This window comes from Seriola aureovittata, chromosome 9, assembly GCF_021018895.1.
Source record: "Seriola aureovittata isolate HTS-2021-v1 ecotype China chromosome 9, ASM2101889v1, whole genome shotgun sequence".
Taxonomy (NCBI): Eukaryota; Metazoa; Chordata; class Actinopteri; order Carangiformes; family Carangidae; genus Seriola; species Seriola aureovittata.
This window is the reverse complement of record NC_079372.1, coordinates 27,097,582-27,110,286: the sequence shown is the minus strand read 5'-3', so window position 1 is coordinate 27,110,286 and position 12,705 is coordinate 27,097,582. Positions and strand designations below refer to the sequence as shown.

General features: G+C 40.7%; 1 protein-coding gene across 1 annotated transcript; it reads right to left on the bottom strand.

The window, feature by feature from the left end:
* Window positions 1-113: 113 nt before the first annotated feature.
* Window positions 114-7,699, bottom strand: ccn5 (cellular communication network factor 5). The gene is made up of 5 exons (XM_056386001.1): window positions 7,070-7,699; window positions 5,820-6,036; window positions 5,011-5,259; window positions 2,491-2,735; window positions 114-1,630 (listed from the first exon to the last, which is right to left on the bottom strand). The coding sequence occupies exons 1-5, from the start codon at window positions 7,130-7,132 to the stop codon at window positions 1,343-1,345; spliced, it is 1,062 nt and encodes a 353-aa protein (XP_056241976.1). The 5' UTR covers window positions 7,133-7,699; the 3' UTR covers window positions 114-1,342.
* Between the last annotated feature and the right edge of the window lie 5,006 nt (window positions 7,700-12,705).

The following is a 12,705-nucleotide window of genomic DNA, read 5'->3' as shown; positions in this document are numbered from 1 at the left end:
CCAAGTGAATGTTTGTGTGTGAAGGAATTCCCTTAAGGCGTTAGGAGTGATGATGGAGGAATGATGAAGTGAAATGTTGGGAAAAGTCATGAAAAGCTACAGAATGTACAACATAACATAAACTTGTGAATACTGTAATGAAATGAAAAAATATAAATCAAAAACACAAAAATCATCAGTCCTATATCATCAATATTGACATTTTTCACTATACATATTATCTGTCCAGAATTATTTACAGCAAAACAGAAAATGGAGAAATAAGTGCAATGACTACAAACACACAAACAAAACTATACAAGTTGAAAGCTGCATTGCTCGTGTCAGAAAACAACACAACATTCATCATTCTGTGGAATTTCTATCAAACAAACACGTTCATTGAAATTTGTCTTTAAAACTATTTTTATGACCAAATTCATCATGGTCAATTGTCCTCAATTCATAGTTTAGGTTATTTTTAGGTGGAAAAAATGTATTTGAATTCCAAGAAATTCTTTGTCTCGTCCAAGATACAATTATGCAGAATTACTGAGATTTAATTGGCCCGTTAACCCAGAGTAAAAAAAGAAAGTCTTGGGATTACTTCTTATCCTACTATAAATTTTGGGCTACATAAAACTGGTTCAGTCCTTTGGTTCAGGAACATTGGAAGGATCAGACTCCAACTTGATTTAATAATTTGGAACAAAATCAATTGTGTCACAGATGATACCAGTTCTAGTTTCTCACCACTGGCTTCCAGTCTCTCTGAGGATTTTTAAATTTTACTTGTGATATACGAGACAGTACATGATCAGGCACCTTTGTGCTTGAAGGAGTTGTCTTACTCTCTGATATCTGGGAGGAAAAGTCTCAGAGAAGAAAATCAGTGCACATCTTTAAAAATGATCTTTAAATGCACTTGTTTCCCATAAGTTTTACTTTGTGGGTTATACACTCATTTATCCTTGTTTTATATATGATCTCTGACTCTTCTGTCTCTCTGTAAAGCACTTTTTAACTTCTGTTTCAAAAAGTGCTATATACTGTAAATAAAGTTTGATTTGCCAAAATGATTTAGACTCTTGGAGGCCAAGGCCAAAAGACCAAAAAAAAAACATCCCAAGATGCAGGAGAGTACATGAGCTATGGGTAAGTGCAGACTGAGGTTGTCCATGTGTTAAGATCAACATTCATCCCAACTCAATCATAGTTTTTATCTACAAAGATCATTTTCTCCTTCAAGGTCCATTGATTAGAGGATGCTCATGTGGATCCGCCTGATGATACATAAGGTTTCTCCCACTGTCCAGCCCCTGAATCAGTCTGACTGTTCTCATGCAGTGCTCATACAGGCCGATCAGGGCCTGTATGCCCAGAAAGCAGGGTTTCTGTACGGCGAGTATGGGCAATTGTTGTGACAGACGCACGAGTGGATCATCATCACAGCTCGCTGGAGCAGTCTGCCAGAGGGGCAGCGGAAGGTCACCTCAGCAGTGGTGGTTTGGTACGGTGTGCAGCAGCGAGAGTCGGTGCACTGTCCGCAGTACCGCAGCTTATAGGCGCGAGTGCTGTAGCAGCCCTGGTGAACGAGCCGAATGGGCCCTGGTGACGTGTAGCTGGCCTTGCACTGCCCCTGCTGTCGCCACTGGGAAAACAAGCACAAGGTTAGTGAGAAGAGATAAACCCAGTTAGGATGCAATAATTTGATGATTTGCAGGTTAAAGACTTCTAGATATGTAGATTAGGCTCCGCTTCACTGAAGCAGGTCCTACCAGATAACAAGTACTGTTGAGTCAAATGTGAGCCGGAAATCTCAAACAAATTAAACTGTTTACACCCAAATTTAACCATGACGCCATGAAATCTCTTGACCTGCAAATCAGCGGCTCAATGCTTTACTGAGAGCTTTAGTTATACAACCACATCTGAGCTACAACCCTGCTGCCAGACGATGCAGGAAACCCCCAGATTACATTACTTTTTTTCTGTCCAATGTGTTGTAAATGTTCTGGCTTTTCTGCAATATCTGGGCATGACAACCACAGTTTGGTTAAGGTCACGGTTATGGTTAATAAAATAATTAATAGTTAATTTTAAGTTTGTGAAAGGAGTCCAACTCCGGTCCCTTGCATTAAAGTCCAGCATGCACACTTCTTTGTGGATTGGCATGGAAGATTGTCATTGCACATAAATCATGAGGTGCAGAATCATCCAATAATTCCTGCAGTTGTGTTTTAGATTCTATTTTAGATCCAGTAGCTCTGACTCTAAGAAATGTGTGTCAAGTCAAAGTCAATTCTGTTGATGTAATTGTGTGTTATTAAACAGTCTCACACTGTACATTTAGATATCTTGGAATCTAATTTTTGAGATAATCATCTCTAAAAATTCTTCTTCATTTAAAAAAAAAAGAGAACATGATGGGATTTATGGTGAGGAAAAACCTGACAACATACAGCAGCAGAACTAAGCAGAAGGAGCAGTAGTGTTGTGGGCAGAGCTCACCGTGGGTTTCCTGGGCGGCGGCTGAACCACATGGCAAGGCCGCACTTTACAAAGTCGAGTCTCCATTTGTAGCTTGCAGGAAGGATTCTGGTTAGAAACCCTTGTGGAGACCCCAGCCCCACAGCTCTGGGAACAGGCGCTCCACTGGGTGCTCTGCTCTATACAGGCGGAGGCAGGTGGCACCAGTTTGTTTAGAGGGTGATCCCTCGGGAGAGAGGGCCACAACCTGTTGTCAGTTCTCATGGCTGGAGGAAAACCAGATAAAACAATGACTGGAGTAAGAAGCAAAATTAAAATCACATTCGCAGTTCATGTTGCAGCATGCACGTATGCTGTGATTCCCAGCTCGTTAGCAAGGGATCACTGATTTTAAAGGAGTAGTTTGACATTTTGGGGAACACACTTATTTGCTTTCTTGCCAAGAGTTAGATGAAAAGATCGATACCATTCAGCCAGTAGCAGGTTAGCTTACCTTAGCATTAACACTGCAAATGGGAAAAAACAACATTAAAAGTATGCCGAATTAGCTATTAGCAGTTCCTGTTCATCAGTGTAGCCATGTATGTACAGACAGCTATCACTGGGTTACTTTGATTATGAAGAAAACTTAAAGACATGATGATTCTAAGACAAGTTCTGGAGTTATAAGGAGGTTTTTTTGTACGATTTCTGGGCAGATTTATTAAAGTTTATTCACAACTGGAAATCAGAGATAATGATATCAGAAAGTGTAAGTCATGTGCAGATTTGAGTGAGATTTGTCGCTGATGAAGGGTTATAACGTGTCCCAGTTGCCTCTGTGAACTGATTCACAGCCACTGCTGCAGCTCCAACTGCTGATTGAACTTACTTACCCCAGTGAATCGCTTCCAGTAACTTTAAAGTCTCATCTGATTGTTCTTTTTTATTTTGCTTACAAAAATCTCCATTGCAGTCCAATACTTTGGATTTTTGTTCATATTAAAATCCAAAGCAAATTTTTGTTCATGCCAAAACTAACATGTAAAAGTCATAATAATCAGCTGAGTTTCAGGCATGACATGGCAGCATTTGTATTCAAGAACAAAATGTTCCTTTGCTGTTCTCATAATGCAGTTTGACTCAGACAGTGTTTGGAATTCCAGATGTTTTTAGAGTGGCTTCATTTCCCTAACACACCCCCTTCTCTTTCTCCCTCTCTCTCTCTCTCTCTCCCCCTCTCTGACACACACCCCTTTTAATGCAGTAATTTAATCTCAACATAGCTTCATATGTTTAATTGTCACACAGCTGCGGTTAGTTGTTGTTATGAAACTAGGAAACTTGGTGACTGGGGGAAAAAAAAAATGTTTTGACTTTTCCAAAGACATCTTGGATATATTTGGACTCTGGGAGTTTTCCTCTGCCCAGACACGCCCCAGTTTAATGCAAAAACGCTCCAGTAAAAACTTCCAGACATGACCACCAGTGACAAAGCTCATACAAATGAAGGAAGGATTGGGTTGTCATATGGACTGATCATCAGTGAGTAACAACTGAAGCTGAGGAAGTCAGACAGTACGATGTGGAGATACATCTGGCACCAGCACCCTGACCCTGGAAAATATGTTGTAAATATCCAGCTCTGACATCAGGATAAAATTTAAAGCAGTAGTTCAACATTTTGAGAACTACACTCATTTGCTTTCTTGCAGAGAGTTTGATAAGATCAATACAGGCAGTGTAAAGGTGTGAGGGTTGTATAAATAATGTCATCTAACCCTTATTCACATCTAAGAAAGTGAATAAGCACATTTCCTTAAATGTCAAACTCTTAATTTAACTATTTAATATGTACATATATTGAATTTCCATATATAAAATATGTGTATATATAAAATAAAAACATATGTAAAAATTATAGAGGAAATCTACTACAAATTTTAATAATCTCATATGCCTAGCCCATACAAATATGTATGTTTATGTATGTAGGCTTATATTGTCGACATATGTTACATAAATGTATATCCATCCCAGAGCGTGTCAATATATACAGATATTATATATATTGGGGTCCAAAAGTCTGAGATCATGTTTAAAATTAATGAGAAATTAATAAGAAAAACATATACAAGAATAAAGAATTGTATATGTATGTTGTTTTGATAAACTTGCATATGTAAATTAAATATCTATCCATTCACATATATGGTCACAACATGTGATACCATATCAAAATTCATCATATAGAAATTCTGTAATATATGTACATATACAAATTTTACTGAGAGTATTTCATACATGTTATGAATTCATATTTTCATAAATCCAGAGGATGTATATATGTGATAATAATATATCCCCTCATAATTGACATATGTATGTAATATGTCATAATACATTTCTGTAAGCTTCTACTGTATTTCACTGCTGCTGCTACCAAGAACTGTACTTTTTAAAAATAAATACACGCTTGCATCAGAGGATGTTTGACGCGTTTTTTCCTTTAAAGGCTGATTTAACAGTCACGTAAATCATCCATCCACCTGTGGAGTTTACCTGTGATCGCATCCTGAATGACTGTGTTCTCCAGGTTTTCACACACCCATTCCTTACAGCATTTCCCCGGCAGGCGGATGTGTTGTGGGTTGGGGCAGTCTGGAGTGGGAAGACGTCCAGTCAGGGGACAAGCTGGGACACAGGTCACCCCTCCTCCCCTGCAGTGGCAGTAAGTGTCACAGGACGGCTGGAACGACTGGCCCTCGTGGTAAGTGATGCCGTTGACTTCACAGCCCAGATCCTCCTGACCTGTAGGAAACACAGCACAGACGGCGTCTTTTCTCGACCACAACTTGACCTTGGATTGAAGTGGGAAACTTAACCAGGAAGCGAAAAAGATTAATTTAGGCGAAGAGAGAGCGGGTGCGGGGAGGTGGATGGATGCAGGGGGACACAGCAGAGGAAAATCAAAGAGAGCGAGAGGTGAGGACACAGGAGCTGCTGTCCCTGCCAATGGTTGTGTAGTTTTATGGGAAAACAGGCCTCTCTACTGAGAAACTGAGGAGTCTGTTTTTCAATCCATGAGTGTTGTCTCTGCAATCTATCATGCTCAAAGGGCAGTCATTAAAGGAAAAGTGTCAACAGCAGCCCTGGAAATAGAAGCTGAGACGTTTTGGAGTTCTGGCAGAGCAGCGTCGCCCAGCAGGCCGTCCTGCTCGGCTGAGCGGACTCTAAACATTAACTGTCTGTTTGTCCCACTCGTGCAGACTGGCTGAGGATCTATCAACCCCTCCCTGCGTGTCCTCCGCTCTGTCTTACCCAAACAGACATGGGCCTGGTTGTTTGCTTGTTAAGAAAAAGGCACTCACTGACACACTCCCCAGGGTCTCCGGGAAAGCTGGCGCTATAATCACACTGCAGACCTCTCTGGGTGTCGCAGGGAAACATCTCGGTGCAGGACTGGCCTCGCTGCCTGGCACACACCTGGCAGCACCGGCAGCCATCCAGCACCAGTGGGACTCCTGCGGCGCACTGCAGGGCGGGACTGGGGCAAAGGCAGGGCCTGTCACACAGCTGGCACAACACCTGCAGGGACAGGAAACCTTTGATATTAGTGTTATCACCACCACGATCATCATGATAATCTAAAATGATTAATCTCATTACTACATTTTTATATATGAAAGAGTAAAGAAAATGTTATTGTGTTCTATTGAATCCAACACCATCAGGCCAAACCACTGTTTCCAATTACATGTGTCTGATGGAGCCAAAAACACAGGCAAGATCTAAACAAGCCCAGTCTCACTTAACCAGAATCCCTTCAAGGTGTCCTGACAAAGACACTGCAAAAAACTACAGTCCACCAGCGAGGTATTCCTACTATCAAACATACACTCCAGCAACACCGAGCTTTATGTGCTTACTGCAGATCAACTTTAAACCACAAAACAACATGATCACACTGGATAAGAATGTGCCCCTGACTGCGCACACAGTCTGCTGTTATAAAAGTTATGTAAACATGATTTTGACAAGGTGACTTCGCTTATCTATCGGACTGAAACTATAACCGATTATCGATTCATTTAAAAGTTTATTTTAAAGCAAAAAAACTCTCTCGTTCCAGCTTCTCAGTTGAGAGTATTTGATTTTCTTTGTGTTATGTTGTCATGAAATGAAACTGCACTATCTGTGGGTCAGACTAAACAAGCAAAGACGTCACCTTGGCTTTCGTAAACTGTGATGGGTTTAACACAGAGCTCGTCTACGAGCTTATTTGTGTCCAGATAATTTGGCTATAATCACTTTTCTCTTCAGATAAGGAGATGTTGCCCATTTTCCAACATGTCACCACAATTTATGTATAAATGATCACACCGAGAATCTGCCTCAGTGATTTCCTGCACAGAAAATTTCAACGACATTTCAACATTAATCAATCTTAACAATAAAGTCAGCCAAGAAAAATCATAGGAAATTAGCTTCATTGTTTGAACTCCCATGCTTACTCTCTCTCTCTCTCTCTCTCTCTCTCTCTCTCTCACACATACACAGAGAAACAAATAATCATCTCACTTAAAAGTTAGTACTGTAAATAAGCAGGAGCAGGCCTCACCTGTGTAGCCACACACAGCAGCACAGCCACAGCGATCACACAGTCACACAGCAGTCGGTCCATGGGGGCTGGTGTTGCTGATGGAGCTCGGTCCGTCTCTCTAACCTGTGTGACAGTGTGGTGCGACCAGTGCAGCTGTTTGCTAACTGCTCATTCTTGCGCCTGCTGACATTTATAAAGTCTGGACTCTGATGTCACAGGCTGACTACCGTGTAAACAGCCACTGGACCAGCATCAGAAATGTTTCACATTCCTCCTCCTTGCTGCCCATTTCCACTTCCAGACACATACACACAGACACACACGCACACACACCTCCACCCCCAACTCTTTCCCCTCTTTTTCCTTCTCCTCCCTCTCTTTCCAGTCTTGTGGCGCTCTAAGTTTACACAGCTTAACACGAGCTGAGCGGAGAAAAATACATTAGCCAAGTCGTCTACAAGTCAAACAACCTCCAGGGCTTTTGTGGTGATGATTCTGATTTAAGTTGATGAGATTTTTTATCTTGCTGGTGTTTTTAAAAGCTGCTGGTCAGTCAGATATAGCAGCTGATCTTTTGAAAGGAGGGATATGGAACAGATATTTCCACCATTTCATTTTTCATCTCAAAACCCAAAATACATCTGAAACCCTAATGTGCAACTTCAGCCAGACGTAAAAGAGATTTAATCCGTCTCTTCCCTCTGGTTTCCATGGTGTGAGGGCAGCAAGTCTGAGGTTGGAATGAACTTGAATCATAATGATTTCTTCTATTGTAAGAGAAGTCTGATGAGAATTCAAACAGAAGCTTGGAAGCAAACAGTGAAAAAAGAAAACTCCTCAGAGGCCACAAAGACACGTCCTGTATTAGACAGATTGTAAGTGAGCTGCCTAATTACTGAACAGTTATAGCAGAGGAACCAGTGCTCACAATGAGACCGACTCAGGTCTGAATGCAGTGTAACAGCTATCATTAACCCAAAGAGCATGTGTGTTGTGTCTGTGACTATCCCAACGAGACTGAGCTTATACTTGGGCACAGCAGTGCTTTGAGCTAAGTGCTAATGTCAGCATGCTAATATGTTCACAATGACTAATACTACCATGTTGATGTTTAGTAAGTGTAACCATTGTCACCATCTTAATTTAGCATGTTAGCATGCTAACATTAGCACTAAAAGTACAGTACAGCTGACATTAACTTTGCAAGAATTTGGCCTCTACTTGACAAATCAAATTTTGACCTGACCAGGGAATCACCAAAGTGAGTACAATTAATCATGGTCTTCTTCTGCCCCAGTACACGCCTTGTTCCATGGCCTGACTTTGGCCCATATACAGCATGATTGTACTTCCACATCTGGACCAATTCTGCCACACACAGAAAATCAGTCAATACAGGAGGATAACAGCCAGACTCTGCCCAGTTGTGGAAATATATGGGCCAGACATGGGCCGAGGACTCAGGCATATTGTTGGGCCAGAAGTTCAAATGTCATGACTGCTGGGGAGAAAAAGTTAACAGTTTGAAAGAAGTATTCAGATCCGTTACTTAAGTAAATGTAGTAGGCCTAATACCAAATGCAAAGTTAGGCAAAATGTAGCCTACTTAAAAAACCAAAAGTAAAAGTACTCCATGCAAAAAATGGCCCCTGTGGGTGTTATACTTCTATATAAGACATGAAGCTATTTATCTTATGTACTCTTGGTTAGTTTAATCAATAAAAGTTCATCACATTTTATGTTGTAAAAAGTAACTAGGAATTGCATCTGTCAGATACATGTAGTGGAGTAAAAGGATTCATTCAAAAGGATTATAAATGTACAAAATTTCATGGCAGTTCAACAGATAGTTATTGATATAAGTCAGGATCAAAGTGGTGGACAGACTGACTAGCATGGCTAAAAACTAAAAAAAAAAGTTTATTTTACAGCACAGTTACGTACACGGAGCATATGATAAGAATGTTGTCATAACATGCCTGAATCTAAATACTGCAGTAGAAAGACTGCTGACTGAAACAGAAAGTAAGCCATTCATGCTAAAAGGAATTCAGTGAAAAGTAACACTAGATTCCTGAATTTCAACATCAGTCATTTGTCACAGAGCTGGGTGGGCAGTAAAGACATCCACTGATGAGTTATAAATAGAAGGAGACAGACAGAAAGATAGAGAAGAGGAAAGTATGTCTGTCCCTGGCAGGTGGCCTCCAGGTGGCCAGCCAGCATAGATGTACTCCAAGGCCTCAAATACTGCTTTCTCTGAAAACTATGCTTTCCTGGCCACCACTCCATGTGTTTTCCATGCTCTCCAAGAATGACAGAGGCTGGAAGGATTGCATTATAACGTTCAATAGCTCCACTATAACATGCAGGACTTTGTCCACTGAATATTACAAATACCACTCAATATCAGGAAAAATCTTCAAGCCTCTCTTGAGCTTAAAATCCTGAGTCTTGTATGCTCTTAAATATATTTGGAAGGACAAACTGTATGAATAGTCCAGCTTCATTATGCTAGCTCTATGAACAACTACTGTGTGAGAAGGAGTCAAGTCATAATATCAACAACTGTAGCCAGTATCAGTCATAGTGAATTCATGTCTGCCAACTTAAACCAGAAGAGCCAGAGAAGGCTCAACACATGTTTCCAGAGCACACAGATGTTGGAGAGGTCCCAAACAGTAAAGCATCACTCTCACTGACAATCGACACTTTTGAAGAACCTCCCCAAATCCTGTACAATGACACCCATTCAGTTTTAGGTGAATATTGTTTTGGTATGTGCTGGGGTGTAGGAAGAACCCATTGGATCCCTTGTTGATTCATGAATGCAAAAACTGCAGGGGCAAAGTAATGAAAATATTATTTGTCCTGTAAATGTTAGAAAAGAATGAATTGATCTAAGAGCTGAAAGAAAAGTAAATCTCTCTACCAAATCTGTCACTGTGGAGCAAAAATGTCTAACACATGTTCAGAAAAGTCGTCCAACAACCCAGAAATACCTTAGTGGAGGCAGCATGAAATACAGCGAAGACTAAGACTGTTGTAATGACACTCAGAGGTGACACTCTGCTAAAGTTATGCAGTGGTAAAATCATATTTACAGATGTGAAACCCTGCAGTTCTGATTGTGAAAGAGAAAGAGAAAAGAAATGCTCCCAATTTCATCTCTCTATAGGGAGGGATGGCAATGTCTGTTTGTCGGCCTCCACTCCAACTGAAATATCTCAACAACTATTCGCTGGATTCTTATCAAAGTGTGGACAGACATTCATGGTTCCCAGAGGATGAATCTGACTGACTTTTGTGATCCCATGACTTTTCCTCTAGAGCAACCATGAGGTTCAAATTTGTTGTTTTGAGTGAAATAGCCCAAAAACTTCTGCAGCTATTTAATTAATTTATTTGACACAGACGTTAATGTCCTCCTCAGGATGAACTGCACTAACTTTAGTGATCCTGTGACTCTTCATTTAGCAGCAGCATCAGGTAAAATGATTAATTTGTCCAATTCTTCGGTTTATGACCAAATACCTGCAAAACTAATGTCATGTCCATCAGCTACAGCTTGTATATAGTTCGAATAAGAAAATGTGAGCATGCCAACATGCTAAACTAAGATGGTGAAACATCAGGTTAGAATTGTCAGTGTGAGCATATTAACATTCTGCAAATTGACAAAAAGACCCATTTGCACAAGTTGGAAATGTTTCAACTTGAGCAAAAAAATGGAGGCAATGGGTGGAAAATAAAAGACAAGTGGAGTCGCTCGAGTTCTTAGTTCACAAACACATGGGCATACTCCCATAGACACAGTTGATTCACCTGTAGCAAGCTAGCTAGCTAATGTACAATTGGTCGAATTCGTTTCGCTTTCTGACTGAACACACCTTTAATCCTGTTTTGTTGAAATGGTTGAACAACTAAAATCATACAAATCAATACTGACATCGAGAGCACAGTCAGCTGGTTAAAAATATATCTGCAAATCAAAGCAGATTAAAAACTCTGTTCATATGTTTTGATTCTACAGTTAATTTTTGGCCACTGTAGTTTCAACAACCACAACACCTTCTAATGCCCTACACATTTTTAGGCTGGTGCTTTTTCTGAAAAGTACATTTCCATACCCCCCAACACTGTGACCTCAGCAAACCCAGACAATATTCATGTCTGCCAGTCTGTGGGTTTTGGTTCACCAACTAGCTGTGACTGATTTGACTGTGACTCAGAATAAACAGACTGTGGGCTGTAACAGCCACAAATAATACTCTAATCTTCTCCCGGCACAATATTTGACACATACATAACATGCAGAGCAGCTCCGAGTGCACTTGGTAGGCTAATTAGTGTCTGAGGTTTTGGCACCCTGTGTCGCTGACAGTTTTCCGGTCACTGGCACATTGGCACTGCCAAATCTGCAGGTATCCTTTCAGTGAGGAAGGCCGATTAGCCATGACTGTTGGAACAGTCACAAATAGCAAAAACCTGCAAGTGGTCCAGCCCTGAAGTCAGAAAGCATGTGTGAGTTGTAGTCTATTCACGATGTTGATGTACTGAGTTGTACTGACTCATTGTTCCAGTAAGGATTTCGGAGAGGTAATGTAATGACGGGCATCAGTGGATCACCACCGCACCCTGTAGAGGTCACAGACTGAGCTGTCTTAATCCATTCAAAACAAATGTTCAAACTGCACCGTGTCTGTTCTGTCTGCTTCTCCCTCATCTTTCTTTATGACTCCTTCAACACAACCTCAGCTCAAATACTTTTCCTCTAACAGCAACATGGGTTTGAGATTTTCCTGTAGATAATACTGTCTTGGCTTTGAATACTGCAGACCCAAATTACTTCTGCACAGATTTCTCATTTATTCAACGACCACTAGAACACAGCGCATGAAGTTGAAGTCACTTGTTTTCATTCAAGATATTTGGATGAATCTGGGCAGGAGTCCGAAAAGTGGAAATGCAGTTTTCAGTCATAAAACTTTTAATAGGGAGGAAAAAGACAAGATGAAGACGTAAATGTTCAAGCAGACGGAAAAGTTTCCTAACATTTACATAACATAATGACCAGCAGCAAAAGTACTTTCACCAATAAGATGTCCAGGTGTTTCCGCTGAAAGCACTCTTGTGAGCCGCAGAGGAAATCCCACAGGTGCACAGCTGTTAAATGATGAAATATTCATCTTAAATAGTGAGTAGTCTAAATATATCCAAAACAGCGAACTGAGACAGAATTTAATTCCACCTAGCCATTCAGCCAGAGACTAAATATGGTAATTACCTAAATTCCACACACCAGGAGTCTAAAAATGTAGAGAACAGAATCTGAAACCCACAAAATGGAAACATACCGGAGAAAAAGAATTTTTCAAGGTCTGATTGTATAAGTCCTGTGTGCATGTACATATTACTGCATTTATATGATTAATGTGTCAAGATGTGGTCCAGATGTAAGCAGCTACAGTAGGATACACACACACACACACACACACAGAGCCAGGAGTTTTCCAACACGGGTAACGCAGGCCACGGCCAAAATGTTTTCCCTAAAATGACACCTACATTCCAGGCATTCCAGCTCGATGTGTGAAAATCCCACAGTGTTGCCACAGGAACACCTAGAGCTGACGATAAGGACGTCGTCTTGG